Genomic DNA, 23,446 nt, shown 5'->3' on the forward strand with positions numbered 1-23,446 from the left:
GTGTTCAATGGACCATAAATCAGGCTGCTCTGGGAAAAACAAGTTTTAGGCCAAATCAGGTTTAAACCAGAATGGCTTCCCCGTCTACCTCAAAATGTGAAAACGTCTTATTATTCTTATTATCTTCATCATACGGAAGAGTGTGAAGCAGGAAGGTGATGTGATCAGATCTGCATCCTGGAAAAATAGTTTTTGCCTGTGATGTAAGGAGAGAAGGGTTAACACGGCAAACAGCAGACTCACCAGGAAGTTGTAGCAGTGACACTGTGACTGAGGCCAGGCCATGATGGTAGACAGACGAAGGAACTATTCAAGATAGATACAGTAGAATTTGGTGGCTGAATATTCAGGAAGAGGGAAAAATCAGAGCTATCCTTGAGGAAGTTGGTATGTCAGGAAATATTTTTGTCTTTCTTCACTTGGGTTTCCCATGAATATGTCTCTGGGGTTTGCATATAATTTGGAAGTGTGCCACACATTCCCCAAACTCCCAGTTCCTGGAATTCAGAGACCATGGTACAGGTTCCAGCTTTGCCACTTGCAGGTCTCTTTACATCTGAACAAATCTTTGAAAAAATGAATTATTATGAAGAAAGACACAGTGATTCTTCCTTTAAAAAAAATCAGAGGCTATCAGGGGCTGGCCTGGTGGCATAGTAGGTAGGTTGGCACACTCAGCTTTGGTGGCCCAGCGTTTGCTGCTTCAAATCCCAGACACGGACTGAGGCACCCTTTGTCAAGCCATGCTGTGGTAGCGTCCCACGTACAGAATAGAGGAAAATGGGACCAGATGTTAGCTCAGGGCCAATCTTCCTCACAAAAAAAAAAAAAAAGAGAGAAAAAAGAAAAAAAATTTTTAAAAAATCAAGCACTATCAGTGACATAAAACCCAACCCACTACATAGATTATAAGGGAGCTAGACTGCAGTTTATTATGCTTTCTTACATAATCTCTGGGTTCATGGGCAAGTGCTCTTCATTTTTCTTAAACTGTATGAATGAAAGATTTTTTTACATTTTTTTCGACAGGAAACATTCAAGCCCCACTGCACTGTCGTAACCAGCATCCTTGTCACTGCAGTGTTAAAGACAGGGCTTTTATGAGAGTGCAAACACACACCATTTTTTTCCAGCTGGTAAATAGGCTGTCTTTTGTACCATGCCAGACCCAACAATACCCGGTGTACCTGTCTGTTACAGAATTTGGCATTCTATGACCCAAAGGGGAAGCTGCCTGCAGAGCTGGACAAAGATGGCTCTATTGTGACAGGGTTTCTCTGCTAAATTAAAGGTTAGAGGATAGGAAGTGGCTTTGAATAACTGGGAAGAAAAGCAAGAACTGGAGCTGACTGCCTATGTGGGCTTTCTATTTTTATGGAGTTCCTAGAAGCTTATGAGAATAGACTATCAAAGCACAGGTTACATTTGAAATGCTCGTGGTGAATATTTGAATGATAACTGATAATTGAAACATATTGCACAATGAAAGTGCTAAATAGTTTACTTGGGTTCTATTAAAATTTATATCAAGTATATATTGCTTCTTAGCCTTTTGACAAATAGAAAATATAGTATTTGGTCTCTCTTTTGTTTGAGAATAGTGATATAGATAATTGCCTTTAATTAGAAAGTGATTAATCCAGATTTCTTAGAGTTTGGAACAGCAAAGCCAGAAAGAACATTAAAAACTTGTTACTGACTAGTTCATTTAACAGATGAATAAGCTGAGTCAGGATAATGAGTTTCTATATGTGTTAACAATGGGATGTAGAAATATGCCTCTGAAATATGCCTCTATTCAGTATTTATACAGATTCTTGAGCAAGGATGGTAGAAGAGTATTATGGTCCAGTTCTGGATTATATGGCCCAGAAAAGAACTACCAGAAAAGACAGTTGGGTGATGAAATCCTGGTGACCCTCTGCATGTCAATCCATGCAGGCTGGGCTTTATTTCTCTCTGGATTTTCAGTGCCAAGCAAAATGTCTGCCATTCAGTTAAAACTCATGGAAAAAATAAACTGCTAAGTACATAGAAAAATGGACCAGGTACCAATCCTCAAACATGCGAAGCCCTGTCATGTGACAGAGGAATAAGAGACTAAGGCTTAATCTGCATGGTTTTAAGTACTGCAATTTATTTGAATGCTTGAACCTCTCTAGAGAAATACCATTTTGGTTCAATATAGAGAAGGTTTTTGTTTTTGTTTTAATAATGAGCTACCCAAAGATCAAATGTGATTCCACAGGAGGAATCCAAGTAAAGTTTGGCAGAGATTTCGTATAATAATTTTAAAAATCAAGTAATTTTTTTGGCATAGATAATATTAAACTCCTTTTAAGACAAAAACTCAATGACTCTATGATAAGTGACTTGTCCAAATATTTGGCTGGTTACTAACAGAGCTGAGGCAAGATCATCTCCTGACTTCCTGTCCAGTGTGATGTTAGAACCACACTATTTGGAGATATTGTCAAATTTGTTAAGAGAGGAAAAGAGATAAGTCAAAAGGCTTATAAAAGTACAAGTGAAGATAATTAATTTAATGATTAAGCTCTTGGGAGAATAAAACTCTAGCTTTTAATAATTACCTACCATTTAAAATTTCAAATTAGTTAATATGTTGTTAATTCAAAAATGTTTTGAATAAAATTAGAATAAAATAAACATGAAAACTTGACAAGTATAATGTCAATGTTTTGCAATGAGGTTTTGCTAAAGGTATATGATGAAGTTAATTGTTGTAGGCAGAATCTTGAGATGACACCCAAGATTTCCAGCCCAATCCCTGGGACTGTGACTATGATAAAACATCACACACCTGAATATGCGAAGTGACCTGGCCAAAGAGGGTTTGGCTGATGCAATTAAGGTTACCAATCAGTCAACTTTTAGTGAATCAAAAGGGAGTTTATCCAGATGAGCCTAATCTAATCACAGTAGCCCTTTAAAAGCGGAGTTTTCTCTGGCTGTGGGCAAAAGTGAAGTGAGAGAGTCAGAGGAACTAAGAAGGTTTCCCAGGAGATAAAAGTGATCCCTGGTGAATGGTCATCAAGAAAACAGGGATCTTAGTCCCAGAACTGAAGGAGCTGGGTTTTCAGCCTCATACACCTTTAGCAGAGAACACCGTTAGCCAGTCCACAAGCACTTTTGACCTTCAGAACTTGCAGATAATAAATGGGTGTTTAAAGCTGCTAAATTTGTGGGACTTGGTTATGGAGCAAGGAGAAAACCAGTGAATAGATGAAGCGCAGAAACTATAATTGATTACAACATGAATTTTAGGATTCTAAAGATCGAGTCTGCCCTCATTATCTCCAAAAATGAGAATAAAATTGGGTAAACAAAAGGAAAATTTTAACTGGCCAGGTAATTACCAATAAAAATGTTATGGTTCCACTTTTGTATTTTTAGTAAAATCTCAGTTTCTCACCAGTCTCCAGATGTGGAAGGGTTACTCAGATGGACTTTAAATACTTTGATACTTTATGTGTAAGAGAAAATCATTTTATATTGTTATTTCAGATTTGTCATAGAGTGTGTGTTTTATAAACATCTCAGGAAAGAATATAATATTCTGGTTTTCTCCTCCAAATAAAGAGGATGCTGCAACCCTCCAAATTCATGGGATAGCCTAGCTAAAATTATAGGGCCTGGCATGTCTGGTCACAAATAAAGCAGCAACCACGGAAGTCCTGGACTACACACATTTTAGAATGTGGCTTTATTTATAAAAGTGTAAAGTAGTATTGAAACCATGGGCAGTTTTTCTCGGGTTGTGGTAGGTGTAATTTTTATTTATCATGGAGAAACCTGTTCTGGCAAGTCCTAAATAATTGCCCCCCAAAATATCTGTTATCTGCGTATCATTGTGACATAAGGGGAGGAACCAGGTTGAATGGTTGGTATTAAATGTTTGTAAATATATTACTTAGCTAGATTTACTTGCTCTAAGTATACAAAAGGGATTCTGCTCTCCATTTTAGTGTGATTTGGAAGACAGATATTACTAGAAATTGCTTATGTATTCTGAAGCTTCCTATGTCCTGCTCAGTAAATCATTGTGTCGGCTCAAACTCTTTGTGATTGATTAGAAAGAAGAATGCATCAAAGTGATTCACTGAGAAGAGATTGCAATCTGACTATTTTACTGGAGTTATATATTATTCTGTTTATCATTTTCCCTTTTCTTCAGCAGAGAAACTAAAGAGTTTTCTGCAGTTTCCTACCTTAAATAAAAACCCTGTCATATGGCACTCTTCCCCTTGGTGATATTATGGCAGAAGCTTTAACTGATGAGACAGTATCATTTACATCATGGTATTGGGAGGGCTTTGCTATGATCATGGATCTATGATGTGTACTAGAGCTGGTGTGGGAGACCACTTTTCTGGCTAATGACGTGTAAGTTTTGCAGTAGCAGCTCTGCACTCAGCAAAGCTAAGACCCACTGGAATATTTTATTTCTTTTCTTGAAGGATTAAAAAAAATGAAGTTAAAAAAATAATTGAATGCTTCAGAAGTGAATATATAAAATCTAGTGACTGTAATTGTTCACTTCCTCTATAAATGGTATTCTTTCTAATAAGAATGGCCTTTAAATACAGGAGGTCCTTAGACTTCGGTCATTGTGCTTCATGGAAGAACGTAAATCCCTCACCTCACATGGAAAATATGGACACTCTCTAGAACTGTCAAATGAAAAAACATGGGCTAAATAAGCAAATGGCCCTTCTAACTATGGCAATATTCCTCTATAAAATAATCCTATTTTTTTACGAAAATTTAAGGCAATCATTTCTTTCAGAGGGACACACATTTTCTATGAATCTCATTTGTATCTTGATAACTCAACATGTTTCCTAGCTGCCTTAGGAAAATGGAAATGGTTTTGCTTGGCTTGCTTATTTATTTTGTTTTAGTTTGTTTTCTTAAGATTTTAACTTTCTTTCTGGACTATGAGTCAGAGAATATTTTTTAACTTTATGTGAGGCTGCATAGCGTGATAATAAGGAGCAACGTGTCAGGCAGATCTGAGTTCAATACCAATCCGTTACTTCACGACCTATGTCACTTTGGGAAAGTTATTTGGTTTTCCCAAACCTCAGTGTTTTCATCTTAAAGTGGTTATTAGAAGTGTCTCTTGTTGAGAGATTTGAGTGAAATAATGCCTTAGCACAAAGACTTACGTTATTGCCAATAGGAACCAAATAACAGATAAGTACTTTCAGTTGTTTGCCACATGCAGCGTAAGAAAGAAACTTGAAATAATTCTTCAGACACATTAGGCCACTGAAACATTTCAACCTGAAAACATGAGGCCTTCAAATATCTTTCTTTCTTGAATTAGTCAAATGATTACTTTAAGGAATTGTTTTTCTTCCTGTGGGCATAGCATTTGGTTTTTATAAGTGTTTGGTCTTGGTTGTAAGAACATCGGAGGGAGGGGTTACTTTACATGACACTCAAAAGGAAGCGTCTCACTTCCCCTAGTCAGCGTTTTCTCCTTTTGGTAACTTTATATATTTACAATTGAAATTGCATATTGTTTTGAGGGCTAATAAAGTAGGTTAGACTTATTGATAGTATTTGAGAGTATACTTCTTTATTTGATATAGAATGTACTTTATTTCATTTTTGTTGCATTTAACAAGTTTATTACCTTATGAGTACATAGGTTTTACACATATTTATATTTTTATAGTGTTTTCAATTTGTTTACTTTTAGTCAGGATGGGGCGATGGGGTGTAGTGAAAAGAGCCTTAAAACAAGACTTAACAGGTTTTAATCCAATTTAAGGCTCCCACATTCCTTGGCTTACTATCCTTAAGCAGGTCATTTGGGCTCCTTTGCTCCAGATTCCTGGTAAAGGTCATCTGAAAGACCCAATCTCTGTTTACAAATCCATGTGAAAACTGGAAAATCAAACTACTTAGTAAAAACATGAAAGATTTAATATTTTCAGATGTGCCTTGTAAAGTGGTTATTTTTGGAATTTTCTGGATACTGTTCAGGAATGTAATATTGCTTGGGAAGGGTAGATCACAGATGGACTATGTGAGTAACATTTGAACGTTTGATAGAATAAATATACAATAATATATAAATTTTAAATATTTTAAATTTTAAAAATTGTATGATATAAAATAAAATATTTTTTCTATGAAAAAATATAGTAAACTAAAGTAATAACTTGGGAATAAATAAAATGCAGGCTTTCCTAGTGTGTTGTTGTATAAGGCTATAGTAATGGCCGTTAATTTAAAGTCAGCATCAAAGTATCTGGAAATTTTAGGACAGCTTCTGTCGACCAAGGAAAATCCACTACAATTTAAACAGTGGATATTTATTTGGGCAATCAGAATTGCAATTTGGGAAACACGGATTCTTGTAGAAACCCAAAATGTGCTCTGAGGAAGACAAAGGAGATGAGCGTTTATAAAGGCAAAAACAGAGAAATCAAGTAGATTGTTCTACAAGATCTGCGATTGGTGCAGGCAACAATTGTTACTTCTCGGCTCTACATGATTGGTCGCTCCGGCCATCTCTAAGAGAAAAGGTTCTTATCTATGGGAGTAAGCATATTTCTTGACAGAAGGTCAAGGTGACAGCAGTGAAGCACAGTTCAAAAGTTACCTTCCCTCTAGGTGGAGACACGCATAAGCCCACTTGCTTACTGGCCTCCCAGCTCCATTTTAGAAGCCTTGACGTATGCTACTCCATTTTGTTATTGCTGTCCACACTTCCATCTGAAATGTTGCAGATTGCCTACAATGAAAACCTTCTCACCCATGAAGCATAATGAAACTCAAGCACTTAATATTGTTTCTCAGTTTTGTCTATTTCCCGACATTTCTCTGTTTTTGTTCTTTCTCAAAGTTAAATGAAGATTTCCTGACTTGGGACTTCACATTTTATTTTCGTTTCCTTGTAAGTCTGCAACATACTGTGTTATGTTTTTATGCCATAGTTCAGATTTATATTATGAATACCCTGTTTTGTGAATTATTGCATATAATTTACCACAATTGACATTTTATTATTTGCTTGAAATACTATTTGTTTGAATTAATTGCTTGTGACTTTTTAATGCACACTGGAACAAAGTCAAATAACATCTGCTGATCGTGAAACAGTATGTCAGAAGCAGTATCATAGTGTGGGAGGATTATGGACTAGAGAGTCAGATGGGCCTCGTTTCTCATTTCCAACTTATACCATCATAGTCTGAATTTCTTCATCTCAATATGACAATAGAAGCATATAGTGTTGTTGGGAGTAATTAAAAATAATCTATAAAGTAAGTTGCACAGTACTTTTTATTCATTAAATGTCAATTTAATGTCATTTATGTGGACTTAGCTAAATGTCTTGACTATGTTATAGTGAGAATGATGATGGATTAGCTTTGTTTTGTTTGTTTTTTTATGTACTCTGCCTCAAAAATGAAGCAGTGTAGTTATTTACTAATTTATTTCCAAAATGTATGGAAATAAATAATTTGTATTAATACAAATAGTATCAAAAGATAGTCTCTGATTTCACATTACATTATTTCACTTAAACAAACTAAGGAAAACTAAGTTATGAGAAGGAATAAGGATCATTTGAGTAAAAGTGCTCCACTATGGGAAATGGTATATTGAAATAAAGAAAGAATAATAACATTTGAAAAAATATTAAGCACAATTTGATTTTAGTCTTACATCTTTACTTCTTACTAACCACAGGGGAAAAATAATAAGACTGATTGCAATCAAGACTGTCTTGTGACAGTGAGAAAGAGAAAGGACATTCTGGTACTTACTGAACTCTTTCATATTTTGATTCTGGGAAATTACAATATCTTTGTTGTTGTTTTGCAGATCTACCTACGATTCTTGGACTATGAGATGCAGAATTCCAATGAATGCAAAAGGAATTTTGTGGCCGTGTATGATGGAAGCAGTTCTGTGGAGGATCTGAAAGCTAAGTTCTGTAGCACGGTGGCTAACGATGTCATGCTCCGCACAGGGCTTGGGGTAATCCGCCTGTGGGCAGATGAGGGCAGTCGAAACAGCCGATTTCAGATGCTCTTCACATCCTTTCAAGAACGTAAGATTCTCTGCATTTGACTATTTGTCCTTCAAATGTGTCATAGGATATAAGTCTTCATAAGCTGTTGCTCCTGGTGTTTTCTTTATGTCGTTTGAGCACAGCAAGGTGTGCCTTAATAAGTGGTTAAAATCACTGAGAGCTTCTGTCCTTCATTCTGATCCATTGACGGGAGGGAGTTCCATGTTACATTTTGATTCCTGATTTCAGCACATGCATCACAGCCTTGCTAAAGACCGATCACATCCTTCAACTGGGACAGGATGACTTCTGTTTGTCTTTGGTTTCACTCTTACAAAGCATATGGAACTGATGCAGCAGCTTGTGATGAAGTTTGAGTTTGAATCTTAAAAACCTGCCTAAAAATATTTGGTGGGTTCTCTTTAGTAGGCTTCTCTTGCAGTCCCATTGATTTGAAGTAGGTCTGTGGCTGCAGAGTTCCAATTAAAGTCGGCAAAGAGAGAGAATTGCTTGGGAAGAGAGTAAATAGAAAAAGCTTCAGAAAATATTTAAAATGGCACAATGGGTTATACTCAGGATTATGTGCAAAGCACAGCACTTTTTCAAAAATTGTGTTCTAACAAATAATGAGTCATGTTAATGGATGTATATTTGGAGTGTTCTTTAGAAACCTTGAATAATTCATGTCTAATAAATTTATACAAATGAAAAATAATCCTGAGAAATGCATCTTTAAGGAATCAGCACCTTGTAATTTGAAACTATACATTTGTTAAATAGAAAAGACAAAATATTTTAGAATTTCAAGGATTTCTCAATGATGGGCATAGTAGCCAATATTTTTTCAATTCATAAATGTTAAATGTATTAGACAATTCTTTTACATATATAGTGAATAGAAAGTTTTGTCTTTAAATTCCTTTCTAATTATGCAGTTGGAGAATTCTAGGGCACAGAAGTACTGAACGTCACTCAGTCTTTCTCAATCTTGATACCATCATAGACTGTGTTAAATATTCTCCCAGCATTATTGCGGATTTAAACAGCATGTTGCTATCTATGTCTCTATTCCAGTAGTTGATCAAAGTGTTAGAGGAAGTGTGTCTTTATTTCAGCAAGGTATTTGTCCCCCAAAATTCTTGTCATTTTCTTGACTAGAATATGAAGAGATTCAGCCTGTAGGATAGCACATTTGGTGTTTTCACTGCTGATTGCTCTACTGTTTCCAACAGATCGTGCCTTTGGTGAGGGGTTGGAGTGTACTTTATTAAATATTCTTATCAGCCTTGGATAATAATATATTGAGAACTTCTATCTAATTTAAATGACACAAAAATGGAAGGGCTAGCTAATATGGGCTAATGTGGGGTCACTAGGAGTCGGAATTAACTTGACAGCACTAACAACAATCTAGTATGTTAGGTGATATAATCACATTTTTAAAAATATCACAAAAATCTGCAATTTTTATCCAAGCTACACCATAAAATATAGTAGGGCTAAATTATAATATATATTCTTATGTTTCAAATATCAAGTAAACAGCAATAGTATAGAGGAACCCTGACTCTTAGGACTTCTTAAACTTTTATTTCATTCAAACTCAATATGAGCCAATACTTTCTGTACAAGTGACGAAAAATTTCTTATGCGATATTAGCTTATATTAAGGAAAGTGCAATAAACAGCTCAAAGAAGGTAATCTCATGGGAAGCTGCACTAGTCAAATGCATATTGCATAGTCTGTTCTTTTCTGGGTATTATTAATGAGGAGGAGAGGAATCAGTTGGAAGAGGCTGACCAGGATGCAGAAGCTTCTAGAATCATGAAAAAAGGGCAATGTTTGTTAAATTAATTGTAGGGATACATTTAAGTGCAATTTAGGAAAAAATGTCTAGCTCATGGGAGCTGTGATATTCCAAAAGTGAATAGATTCCCATCAAGGATATTGACTCTGGATAGAGGGGTGATTCGGTTCAAAAATGGACTATCATCTAGCATGAATGGCATAGGGAAAATGTCTATGTTGGGTAGGGGAAAGGACTGGCTAACCTCTAAGATCCTTTTCAACTCTAAGATTGATTGAGTGCTGTGAGTCTTTAAAATTCTATTTATACAAGAAATGTCGTATAGCGTACTGTGCACATATCATTAGAAATATTTCTATTTGAGCCGAAAGATAAAGTTGCCATGTAACTAATTAATTGATTAAGTCATTCACATGGGTGGACTTGTCAATGACTAATCCAGAAGAAGAAATAGGGCATTCTTCCTCCGTAGGAAGAAAGCACCCTACCCTTTATGCTCCTACACAGTGGATGGATTATCATTCTCATTTGAATGATGAGTATTACAATGGCATTCTCTGTGATTATCTCACAAATTTACAAATTTACATTTATGATTGAAACAGATTTATCCTCTGTGTCACGGTTCCTATGCAGTTTTGTTATGGCTTTTTTCTGCATTGGCTACAACTGTGCAGAATTCTACCATTATATGCCTAAGATCAAAGTCATCCTGTGATGAAGTATGTGGGTGTAGACCAATTTCTTTTGCATTGAAATCAAGATATTCAGATATGAGATGAAAATTTCAAAACAAGAAATAGACTTCAATCAATGCTACTACTCAGAAATGGGTGGTTCTAATCTTTACTGCATACACACCCACACACATATAGAGTAAAGATTACAGATGTGAAAGCAATGACCAGCTTTGTCTTACTCAAGTAATAAGAAACCACCTTGATATTTTTCTTGGTTCCTACATTTATAAGATAGTATCTCCACTGCATTGTTGAGAAATGCTTAGAGCATATTCGACAATATTCTAATATGAGTAAAAATCTAAGGTTGGGACCATCAGATATTTTTAGGGGTTAGAGGAGAGCTTAGAGGCCATCTATTTCAATCCCAAACATTTTGGGCTTCAAACAGAATTCAAACAGAAAAGCAAAAGATCCAGGGAAGTTAACTGGCTTTTCCTGCACACCCTCAACCCTGTGCTTAATGATTTGTTGACAGCACTGAGGCAAGAATGTAAGGCCTGACTTCCAGCCTCATAAAGTCTCTTGTGGATAACTTTGCCACTTTTGAGTTAGGGACAGAGCTCGCATTTTCTAAAGGTGATGATGATGATGATGATGATGATAACAATAGGTAGACCTTATGCATCACTCATATAGCTCATATATGTCAGCATTGTTTTACATACTTTACAAAATATTTGTTGATAATAAGACTAACCAGAATAATTTCCCTTTGGTTAATTGATTAAAGACCTTAACTGCTTATGCAAAATCCCTTTTGTCATATAATGTAACATGATCATGGAGTGATATTCTGTGATATTCACAGATTCTTCCTGCACTCAAGGGGAAAAATATATACAAGGCTTGTATACCAGGGGGTGAAAATATTGGGGTCATCACAAAATTCTGCCTATCATAGTCCACTTGGTGACCCCCAATGCTTCACTTCCCCTGCAGATGCAAAACACTTTCATCATTTCCCAAAGCTCCCAAGAGCATCCCATTACAGCATTGACTCAAAGTCCAAATTCTAACCTTCTGAATGTGGTGCAGATGAAGCTCCTAGGTGAGTCCTTGAAAGACTCTGAACTTTGGCCCCTTGGGTACAATTCCTTTCTGTGTGTGGATCCATCAAATCAAAGAGACAAGTTGCCTGCCCCAACACTCTCAACACACAATGGTGGGACAGGCATAGGATAACAGTTACAGAGATTCTGGTTCAAAAACGGGAGAATGGGGAGCTGGCCCTATGGCTGAGTGGTTAAGTTCACATGCTCTGCTTTCACAGCCCAGGGTTTGTCAGTTTGGATCTTGGGTGCAGACCTACACACCGTTAATCAAGCCATGCTGTAGCAGCATCCCACATAGAAGAACCAGAATTACTTACAACTAGGATACACAACTATAGACTGGGGCTTTGGGGAGAAAAAAAAAAGAGGAAGATTGGCAACAGATGTTAGCTCAAGGCCAATCTTCCTCATCAAAAAAAGCAAAAACAAAAACAAAAACAGGACAATGGAGAGTAAACAGGAGTCCTGGTCCATAACAGTTTTGAAATCCAGCAGGGCAAATGTTGGATTTTTCTTGATTATATTTCCAGTTCTAGGAATAATCCTCTGTAGCTACAGACTTCGCCCTCTAGGCTCTTGGTTCTGCTCTCTGAGTCATCTTTCCTTTCTCATGGAAGACAGCATATGCTTGCAGCTGAGTAGTTTTATCAGTTTGCTTCATGCCATTAGAGTTTTGGGGTTCCAACAACTTCTCTTCATTCGGTACTCTCTGTTCCTTTCAGTCCAAGCTGACCATTTTTCTGCTGAAACGATTTTCTCAAGAACCTTGTGGCCCTGGTTTGAAATTCACTGGTTTTTGCTCCCTTAGACAAATGCCACAACCATAAATCTCTTTAGGATAATCCTTTCTTTCTTTTTGGCTCCTCCTGAGATGGCTGAACATCATTGCCCTTAACCTTCCTAAAGGACCTCTCGTTTGACTCAGAGGGTCTGTAAGTCACAACTTTCTTTAACCTCTTGAAAGGGCCTTCTAGTTACCGACATTATGATCCTTTGATGCTCTGATGGTTTACCAAAGGTTGTACAGTCACACATTCAGCCTTTCCTCTCTGCCACCCTTTCAGCACTCATTTCTGATTTTTAACATCTTTGCCACCCGGAGAGGCTGAGAACTTTCAAAATCATCTGGTTCTAATTCCTTTTTGTTAAATAGTTCTTCCTTTAACTATTTCTTCCCTCCCACATGTTACTTTAAGCAGCCAGAGAAACCAGGCTACACCTTCAACGCTTTCTCAGTAATTTAGTTAGCTATAAAGCCAATGCTTGTCCCTTACAAGTCAGCTTGCCATATCTTGGCAGGACACAATTTTGGTAAGCTTTCTGCCACTGTAAAACAAAGATCTCCCTTCCTCCAGTTTCTCATAACATGTTCCTCACTTCTAGCTGAGCCCTCACCAGCAGCCCTCCAAGTCCAGATTTCTACTAACCATCTGTTCGAAGAAATTTAGGCTTTTCCTACCATGCTTCTCAAAATTCAACAAACCTGTGCCACTGCCTGATGCCAAAGGTCCTTCCACATTTTGGGTGTTACAGCAGCACCTCACTTTCAGTACCAAAATCTGTGGTCGTTTTCTATTGCTGTGTAACAAATCACCACAAATTTAGTATCCTAAAACAACACGCATTTATTATCACACAATTTCAGAAGCCCAAGCAGTGAATCCTCTGCTAGGATCTAACCAGGTGCAATCAAGGTGTTAATTGGGCCTCTGGTTTCCATCTGGTACTCAGGGTTCTCTTCCTAGCTTATTCAGGCTGTTGGTGGAATTCCGTTCCTTTCAGTTGGAGGACTGAGGTCCCACTTTCTAGTTAGCTGTCGGCCAGGGATGCTCTCAGCTCAAGGAGTCCACCTTTCTAACAGGCAGGCAGTTCACAACCTACCTGTTTGCTTTCTTCCTCCCGGCCTGCAGTCTCTCTGACTCATGCTTCACTTTATTTTAGAGAGCTCATCTGATTAGGTCAAGTCCACCCAAGATAATCTCTCTTATAGTTAACTCAAAGTCAATTGATTAAAGGCCTTATTTACATCTGCAAAATAACTTGTGCCATATAACGTAATTTAATCACTGAATGATATCCCAAGCTAGTCACAGGTTCTGCTTATCTCCAGGGGAGAGGGTTTTAAGAGACTTCCACACCAAGAGGCAGGAATCTTGATTCATCTCAGAATTCTCCCTTCCTCAGAATCCTCCAACTCAATTCCTCTTTGAACTTAAATGTTACTGTGTGTGTATTTCTATATTATAAATAGGCTTTGGTTACAAATTAATATGAAACTAAATAAATTATCTCATTTTAGCAAATTATTGTAGACAATTTCCCCACAACCTTAAAGTGGACAATTTACTTTTCGTCTCCGTTTATTTGCATGTCTGCTGCTCATTAATCAGATATTAAGTGATCAAGACTTTATTGTGCAAAAGCTCTAAATGAGAGCAGAAGAGCAGCTGAAGGTATGACTTCAGAAGTCAAAACTAGATATTACTCACGTTATTCATCCATCTAGGTACTGCAAATTCCTGTAACCCAAAAAAAGATTTGGCAGGAATTTGGCAGAAGACTCAATGTGAACAGCACGTTTCACTAATGTCTTCATTCTGTATATTCAATACTTCCATGTTCAGTTCTATCATAATTGATTGTGGATTTTCATATATAATAAGTATACTCAAAATTGAAATTATACTAAATATAGTCAAATTTAAACTAAATATAATCAATTTAAAAATAATCAAAATTTTTTAAAATTTGGGTAATTCTTTAGAGCAAGATCAACGACTTTATAAAAAGTGATGCAAATAAGTAAAACTATATTATAGTCACTCAGATTGAGTAACTAAGATAAAATACAGCACACTTCCTATAATCAGTGTAGGAATTATTCAATGTATCACTTATCTTTCTCAAGTTGGATTTATTCTTCTTTATCTGCAAGTATGTTTTTAACCTGATTTTCCCTAATATTTGTTGATTTTTGCTCCAAGAAAGCAAATTAGTTACAGTGGTTAATAAATTTTGCCATTAGTCTAAAAATATATTTGGATGTTAAATGTCATCTTTCTTAGAGTATATAAGCCAAAATTAATACTTAATTTGTGAAGTCTTTCTTGGGGTACCCATATATGTGAGTTCATCTCCATTGGATAAATTGTTTAAGAGTGAACTGAGCATTTTGAATAATCCAAATGCACAGTGCCATTTAGGAAATTAAAAAGACTATAACCTAATTAAATAAGACAGTGCCCCTTTGGTGGTAATAGTGATTTTTCTCCCTTGTCCCTAGGTTTCAAAATTTCTCTATAAGATGCAGTCTGGATATTATTCGCCTGAAGCAAACATTTTTTAGCAGCAGCCAACGACAGACAGTATGATATCATTAATCAGGGCAGCGATCTCTGGCAGAGCTCAGACAAAGCTGAGGGGAAGAGTTAGCAAGGGTAGGAGGCAGAAGTATGATATTTATGGGAGCAATAGTGGGAGGACGCCTTCCTCAAGTCTCAGTTGAAGGGAAATACTTCTATTCAGTGATCTTATATTCTTCCTATTATCAGTATTATAGAATATATTTTGTTGTTGCAAATGTTGGCATTTTTTTTTTTAAAGATTGGTACCTGAGCCAACAACTGTTGCCAATCTTTTTTTTTTTTTTCTGCTTTATCTCCCCAAATGCCCCCTGTACACAGCTGTATGTCTTAGTTGCATGTCCTTCTAGTTGTGGGATGTGGGGCGCTGCCTCAACGTGGCCTGACGAGCGGTGCCATGTCTGCGCCCAGGATCCGAACCCTGGGCTGCCACAGCGGAGCGCAAGAGCTTAACCACTGGGCCACGGAGCCGGCCCCGCAAATGTTGGCATTTAATTCAGACTTTACAAAATGCTTCTAACATACATATGAAACCTAAAAGTCCGGTGACATTTGTAATAAGAATTTCTGTGCCTCTCATGTATATTCATTCTTTCCCTTTTCTGTAACTTATTCAGATACAAATGTAAAAATATGATGATTTGAAAATATATTCCTATTTGTATCATTAGTCCCCAGATTAGTATGTTCCAGAACAGAAGAACCTCATTATAATTTTACTTTATTCTAATACTTGTAGTCATGTGAAAGTGGTATACTGTATGATTATAGCATGTAAGCATAATATGCAGACATAAGATGCAGTAGATAGAATTGTAGTTATTATCAACAAATATTGATAATAATCTTTATGCCCTTTCAAAGAAGGTCTAAAGGTCAGGGGTGGAAGAAGTCAGATATTCTAAGCTGTGGCAGATACTCCTGCTGGCCTTAAAGGAACACACTGCCATGCTATCAGGAGGGCCATGTGGCAGAGAATGGTGGGTGACCTTTAGGAGCTGAGAATGTTCCCCAGCTGACAGCCAGCAAGAAAGCAGGAACTTCAGTCCTGCAACCTCAAGGTTCTGAATTCTTCTAACAACCTGAATGAGCTCAGAAAAGGCCTCCATTCTCTAAATGAGAACTCAATCCAGCTGCCTCCTTGATTTTAGCCTTGTGAGACCCTAAGGAGAGAACCCACTTGACCCAGACTTCCGATCTACATAACTGTGAAATGATAAATGGGTGTTGTCCTAAGCCAGTCGGTTTGTAGTCATTTGTTATTCAGCGATAGAAAGCTAAAACATATTTCTGTGGTGATGATTTGTGATTTTTAGTGCAATGGATTACTTAAGATATCACTAAAATATATTAATTAATACAGTATTATTTATTAATATTTTAATTACTATTCCTAAATTTGGTAGTTTAGGAGATGTGGCAAGAAATAATTGTAGGCAACATAGGAAAAACCTCCAAACCTCAGCTTGACCCTAAACGTTGAGTATCTACTAATGTTTTATTAACCTAGTCATCAATAAGTTTTCATTTTGAGACTTATTTGTAGTCCTCCGTTCATGCTTCTGGTCCTTCAGTAAACATGTAAGCAGCCAGGCTCTAACAGCACAAGGATGAGTAAGATGGCTGCTCCTCGTAAGGTGCTACTACACTCATTCAAATTAAATTCAAGTGTGTTTCTCACTTCAGAAGATGTTCATTTCTATCTGGCACTGTGTCCCACACTGCCATCACAAACTTTCTCATTTGCATTAGTAAATTATCCACTGAAATGCTGTATTTTAAGGAGCCCAATTCTCTTGTAGAGTTTTTTTTTCCTCTATCATTTGTTTATATTAATAGGATCTTTGCTCTTCCGCAAGAAGAGCACAGTGATTGTTATTTCACTCTTAAGTTTTGTAATCTGGTCTTGTCTGGAACATGCTTTGGCCTGCCATCTGCCTCTTGTGTATACAGTATGCCTTCTGTCCTGGAGAGTGCAAATTCCTTATTTTGTAATACACAAGTAAAATTGTCATATCTGTCACCTTAATAAAGTAAACTTGATGGATCCTAAGGGGAAAAAATAGATTGTAATTTGATGATTAATATAAAAGTGCTCAGAGTTCACTAATGCTGAGAATATACACTAAAAAATATTGATAATAATAAACTCGCAATAAATTTAGTTTTCCCTCTGGAAAAAGCAAGGCCAAACACATTTACAATTTTGGGGTAAATGCTAAGATCAAAAGACATTGTATTCACTGTGAATTTTGCCAAGAAAAGAAAATTGTATGTGCTAGAGGGAGAAATGTTACCAATTATAACATAGACCTTGCTATTGAATAAATAGCTTCTATATAAAGAAATTACTTAAAAATAAAATATTTTTATTACGATAGAAAAAACACAGAAAGGGAATGTAACAAAGAAACATAAATATATAATTTTTGGCAAGTATATCTGTGTTTAGAATTTTAAAATTCGTGTTAAACATTTTCAGAAATGAAACCACAAATAAGTCACTTGAAAAAATTGTTTTGTTGTTAAAAAAAATTGAAATAGAGTGAGAAAATATGTAAGAGTACCCATTTGGTGCTGGTCAATTAATTCTGCCACTTTCTTACCTGTAACACCTTGACGTTAAGCCTCAATTCCTTTCCCAGAAAATGGAGGAGACACTACATGGCAGCTGTAAGTTTTAAATGCATGTGTCTGGAACAGAGCAAGTGATGGCTACTGTTGTGTCTATTAATGGGAAAGCAACATACAGAAACTTTTTAGTCAGTTGTTTCTCACTTTCAAATATAATGACAGTTTTTGAGCAAAGGACAGTGATACAAAATTGTATAATCTGCCAGGGACTCACTCCTCCTTCTTTCTTTTTAAGCATTTGATTGAGTCCAATTGCACCATAAAGAAAACAACAGTCAGAAATATCTTAATATTGAAGGTGATGGACATTGATTACTGACTTGGTCGTTTAACTCAAAACATTGAAAAAATTTATGCATATAGACATATAGTTTAGTGGAATAATTAAGATATAAAATTAGTTTCCTCAGGTAAATTTTTAGACTAAAACAATTGTCTTAAATAATTTTGACTTTTATGTGTGTTTGTTGAATTACTTAGAAAATTTTGCGGGATTTTCATTGAACTTTTTAGATCAACAGTGTCTTTAGTTAAAGTGTGGGTCTTCCAGGGATCCTGTGGACAAGAAGAAAGGCAGCAAAGTCCTTGTAATTTTTGGTAGGATCCTTGGGGATAATGTATATTAATCTCTTTGATTTTGACTTTATAGCTCCTGTAGTTAATGTCTGTCACTGAAAGTAGGCAGTATATGTTTGTTGCATGGAGACAGAAAATTATTATTCTGAATAGTTAGCATTTGAACTAGCTGAATCACAAGCTTGAGGTTACGGTGTTCAATTTATTCTCAACTCTAATCTTTATTTACTGCAATTCTCCCTTTTGGGACTTGGCATGTTCAACAATGAAACCAAATATAGTAACTTTAATAGAACAGAGTGTCTAAACTAACCAACTCTTGCAGATATGTGTACATCAGTCATGAAAGCAAACCCCGGGCCACACGTCCAAGTCCTATTAATGATCAGAGTGCAGACCCCAAAGAAGCGTCATCTCCACCTTATTGTAATTGGCGTCCTGTCTAATTGCATACAATGAATAAATCATTGTGTAGCTGACCCAAGGCAGACATAATCATAGTATAAAAATGTGTGATAGTTTCTTAGAATCAAATCGAATGCATAAATCATGATGTGGTTCATACTCTTTGTGCAGAAAGAAATGGTCTATCTATGGAATATAATTTTCTCATGAAGATGTGTCTCTTTGCTTAATATGATGTCTTTTGGAATAGTAGAATGTGCAATTTTAGCAGAAAGAGGAGAATCCAATAAATGTGAATGGGATTAAATAGAAATTTGTGAACAAGAATTTCTTGTATTAAAAAAGGTTAAAATATGTCTTACTCAATAATACTGGATATTTTGACTGATAACTAAGTAACATTGGAACATAGAGTTTTTGAAGCAGATATTGATCTTTGCAAACATATATGAAGATGATAAAGGCGATGAAGAGAAGAGACACAAATCTATTTCTGGCCTCAAATCTGGTCAGCACTTTTCAAATAAAATGACATTTTCTCTAATTGCATAGCCCAAGGGCCATTTTAAGTTTAAAGTTTGGTGGTAGGGGAACATTTTCCATTTATTTTGGGAAAAACAAAACAAAACATTTGTTTTGGGGGCAATTCTGATGGCCAAATATATTTAATTTTTTTTACATTTTCTTTTTCTGTAGTTAGAATACTATGATTAAAAATGATACTTAGCAGCAAAAGCTATCCATTTTTGAATCTAGTTTTTAAAGTCTTTGAAACCTTACTGAGATGCTTACTCATAACCAAGATCTCTGATGTTTTGCATATTTTCTTCCATCAAATTCATTGAGAAAAGTTTATCTATTCCTTAGAAATTAAAATCGTTGTCAGAATTTAATGAGAAGATGGCGTGTCATATTCCTTTTACTGCTTAAAGTATTTTTGTTCTGATGTCTAGTCAGTGGACACTTATTAAGCACCTACAAAATGGCATGTGTTATTCTAAGCCCTAGTGATAAAGTCGGGGATAGAACAACTCCCTTGCCTCACATTCTTATAAGAGGAGGCAAACGATTTACAGGTTAGTTAATTAAAGAGGACGCACTCAAGTCTTAATAAGTGTATTGGGAAAAAAACCCAACATGGGCTAGTGTGGCGGAAAAGGATGCAGATATGAGTGCCCTGGGGTTGTGGTGGGTGATACTGGAGTTCAGGAGGAAGCTGGGTAAAGATTTTGGGCAAGCAGAAAGGATACTAAAAAGCTGGGGATTTAGTCTAACTTTACCCAGGAAGGTTTTGGAGTATTTTAAACAGGAGTGAAACAAAGTCTGATTCACACTTAAAAATGAGCGCGGTTCCTCTGGCCGCCGTGTCCTTGGATCCATGTAGGAGACCAGTAGGTGAAAGGTAGTTTTGGCTCATTCATACCAATGGAGACGTTCCCAAGAGCTCAGAGTTGAGATAGAGCTGACAAAACTGAAGGCCAGTTTGATATGGGTGTCGAGGAGAAAGGACTCAAGGATGATCCTGAGCCTTTAGCCTGAACAGCTGAAAGGATGGGGATAGTCGTGCCTCATATTAACATCAGGAAGGTGTGTCGGGGGAGCGTTGAGGTGGGGTGAAGGAGTGATTAAGATGAGTAGGGTGATTTTCTGTGAGCCCATCAAGCATATTCTATTTGGGATGGTAATTAGAAGTCCACGTGGAGATGTTATAGAGGAATTTGAAAGTGCGGGATAGATCCGGATGTCAGACAGGAGTCAGAGAGGGAAGTGTGAGCCCACAAGGAAACAATGTCAGAGGCTCTAAGTCTGATCGAGATCCCCCAGGAAAAGGTTGTGGATAGAGAAGAGAAGGACCTCCCACGGCCCCAGGAACCGGACCCGGGGGCGGGGGGGGGGGGGGGGGGGCGGTGTCTGAGAAGTCAGGGGAAAATTATTGGCTTTGTCACCTGAATTGATTAAAAGTATTATTGAAAAAAAGCATCTGAGTTTTTAAGTATGCTGGATTTTGCTATTTAGTATGAATTCTTTACCTAAATATATAATGTAAATATCTATCATATTTACGTATTTACAATAAATTTAAGCTTTATTTCCATCTCTCAGGCAAGGAAGTGATAGACTCTAGAGCATCTTGAGTGTCAGAAAGGTTTAATAAATCAGTGTCTTCAAGGCTGATGAAAGTTGAATTCAGAAAATGAAGCAAGGACATGTAAATGTGCTCCAAGCGATTTCCTCCTCCTGCTGCTTCTCCACACATTTCTGTGACCATTCCAATTTAAGATGGGAGGAAAAATGGAGAATAAAAAAGAGCTGGAGAAGAACCAAAGATGTGAGTGAAAGAGTGTGTGTGTGTGTGTGCGTGTGTGTGAGGCTGTGCCCACACAGGCCAGCACAGAGCCGGGGAGCTTTTGATAAACATCAAATTAAAGTTAAAAGGAAAGAATTTGAGGGCAGCAAGGAGAATGTGTGAGAAAGAACAAGATTTGGGCTGGAGGCTGAGAGACTTGAAGGGAAGCATCTGATCTTAAGCCCCAAGCTGTTATTTAGATAATATAAGGATTTTTAAAGGAAAATAAGATCAAACATCACTTCTATTTCCAAATTTTCTTGATAAAGCACGAATGTTCTTTGACTTTGAACTAATCTACCCATGTTAGTTTTACTAACCACAAAGCTCAAGTATTTGAAATATCAGTGTTTCAGAGAGGTGCCAGTTTTAGTTCCATTTTGTTTTAATATTTCCTGAGAGGTATTTAGAAGATTTCTGGATTTAAAAAGAAAGGGGGCAGGGCACGGGGGACGAGGGGTGGGTTGGGGGGGGTGATAATAACCCTAATAGAATGAGCTAGTGACTAGCATTAAAAAGCAATTATAAATTAAAAACCTTTTAATTACAGAATTGCAGCAATATTTATAAACGTAACACAGTACTGAAAAATGATGATATATCTATGATTAAACTTTTAAGATTATAACATATGTTTTATGATTCTTTATTAAAATTTTAAATAAAACTTCCTTTATGTTGTGGCTGCTGTTCTTTCTCTTGTCCTCCCTTATCTAATTCAGCTATGCTCAAAATTGTTATGCTTATCTTCTGCTGATGTGATTTCTTAAGAATCAGCAATATAGGTGTAAAGGTTTGTTTGTCTCAGATGCATTCATCGTGATGGATTGAAACACTGTTTCACAGGAGTATGGTGCATGCTTGCCACCTAGTGGTAAGAATGGGAATATATGAGGATTTAAAAATGGAACTCCAAAGAAGGCAATGAACTCAGTGACATACTAAGTTCGTTAATTATTTTTAAATAAAATACAAATGCTATGTAAAAGCTATTCTTTTACTGGTTAAAATATGAAAGAGAAAATAAACTCTTTTTAGATTAATATTTGGTTTTCTTCATGAAAAGTTATATTTTCCCCAATTATAAACAGCAACTGTGTGTGTATGCGTATATATATAGACACATATGTCTATAGCCATACTTTTACGTGTATGTGTATACATGGAAAATTTCTCAATAAAATTTAAATATAACTTTTAAATATCCTAGAAATAGCCGTCACTAACATGCTGGCTTAGTATTTCTGGTAAAATTTTCCATGTGTGTCTTTGTGTGTGAGATTTTATAATGTAAAATAATTTGTACCCTAATTTTTCACCCAACTTTATAATTTCCCACAGTATTGTATGATACCTTAAGAATTAGCAATTCTTCCCCTATAATGATTTTTGAACACTGGGGCAATACTTCCCAAGCTTTTGTTTTTGTTTTGTCTAAGTGGTAAACAAATAAAATTGGAGATGTTTGGATTAAGCAAAGTTAAACAGGCTTCTTTGGCATGCAACTTCTCTGGACAACACCCTGAAAATTACCAGAATGGTGACATGTAGGAGCACACGGGATTTCTCAGTCTCGCTAGTACACAGTACACTTCTTCCTTGCTAGAACAAAATGTTATATTAAATTTGTGTTTCAAAAAAATTTATTATAAAATACTTGGATAAGTATTCACTTAAGGCATTAAATTGGAATTTTAAAATTGAGCTTAAAGTACCGGTAGATAATCTCAAAATCTGCATCTGTGTATTGTGTTTCTCTGTTCTGAAAATTTTGTTACTACAGTTGTAGGACAATGCTGTCACTTTCGGCCAAATCTCAATTTTATAGGATCACTAAAACCTTCAGAAAAGCTTTCGTGGACTTTATATTGTAGCCAAAAGGTTAAGATCTGTTCTCTTGTACACACTGTTTGTTTTGACTTTCCAGGATGGAAACTGAATATCTCTTTTTACAACTTGTTGTTAGAAAATGCATGTTACCTTGATGGTCTTGTTATCCTGTGAATAAAGGAATATCACAACTATCATATACATCTAAGCTGTGCTTCTATAAACTAGTATAAGCACTTTAAAATCTGCATTTGCCATTGTATTTAACGTTAATAAATTCTGTTTTCTGTTTCTTTTTTAGAATTGATTTTTAATGATACTGTACACTGAGCATGGCTGTAGCAAAGGAATATACTCCCCAAGATATTAAAATAACTTAGTCAGGACATCTTAGTTTCAGGAAAGTTCTGGACATTTCTTAGAAAGGTGTGTTTATTGTGTACTTGGCTATAAAAAATGGAGACTGGTTATTGACTTGGTTTTTTCCTTCTACATGTAAATAATACAGCAAAACAGAAGCAAAGAGCTTGGAGCTGCAGCTCTCCGGTTTTCACATTAAATACATTACACATTAAATATATTTTGTTTTTTCACATTAAATATATTACAAATTCATATAATTACTTTCAGAAG

At 36.2% G+C, this 23,446-nt stretch overlaps 1 protein-coding gene across 1 annotated transcript in view; it reads left to right on the forward strand.

Annotated features, from left to right (window-relative positions):
- NETO1 (neuropilin and tolloid like 1) overlaps positions 1-23,446 on the forward strand; it is a 102,182-nt gene that overhangs the window by 66,522 nt on the left and 12,214 nt on the right. The window contains exon 7 of the mRNA XM_046672320.1: positions 7,867-8,095. Within this exon, the coding sequence (XP_046528276.1) occupies positions 7,867-8,095 (229 nt within the window). The remainder of the gene's footprint in view (positions 1-7,866; positions 8,096-23,446) is intronic.

Source organism: Equus quagga, chromosome 9 (assembly GCF_021613505.1).
Source record: "Equus quagga isolate Etosha38 chromosome 9, UCLA_HA_Equagga_1.0, whole genome shotgun sequence".
Taxonomy (NCBI): Eukaryota; Metazoa; Chordata; class Mammalia; order Perissodactyla; family Equidae; genus Equus; species Equus quagga.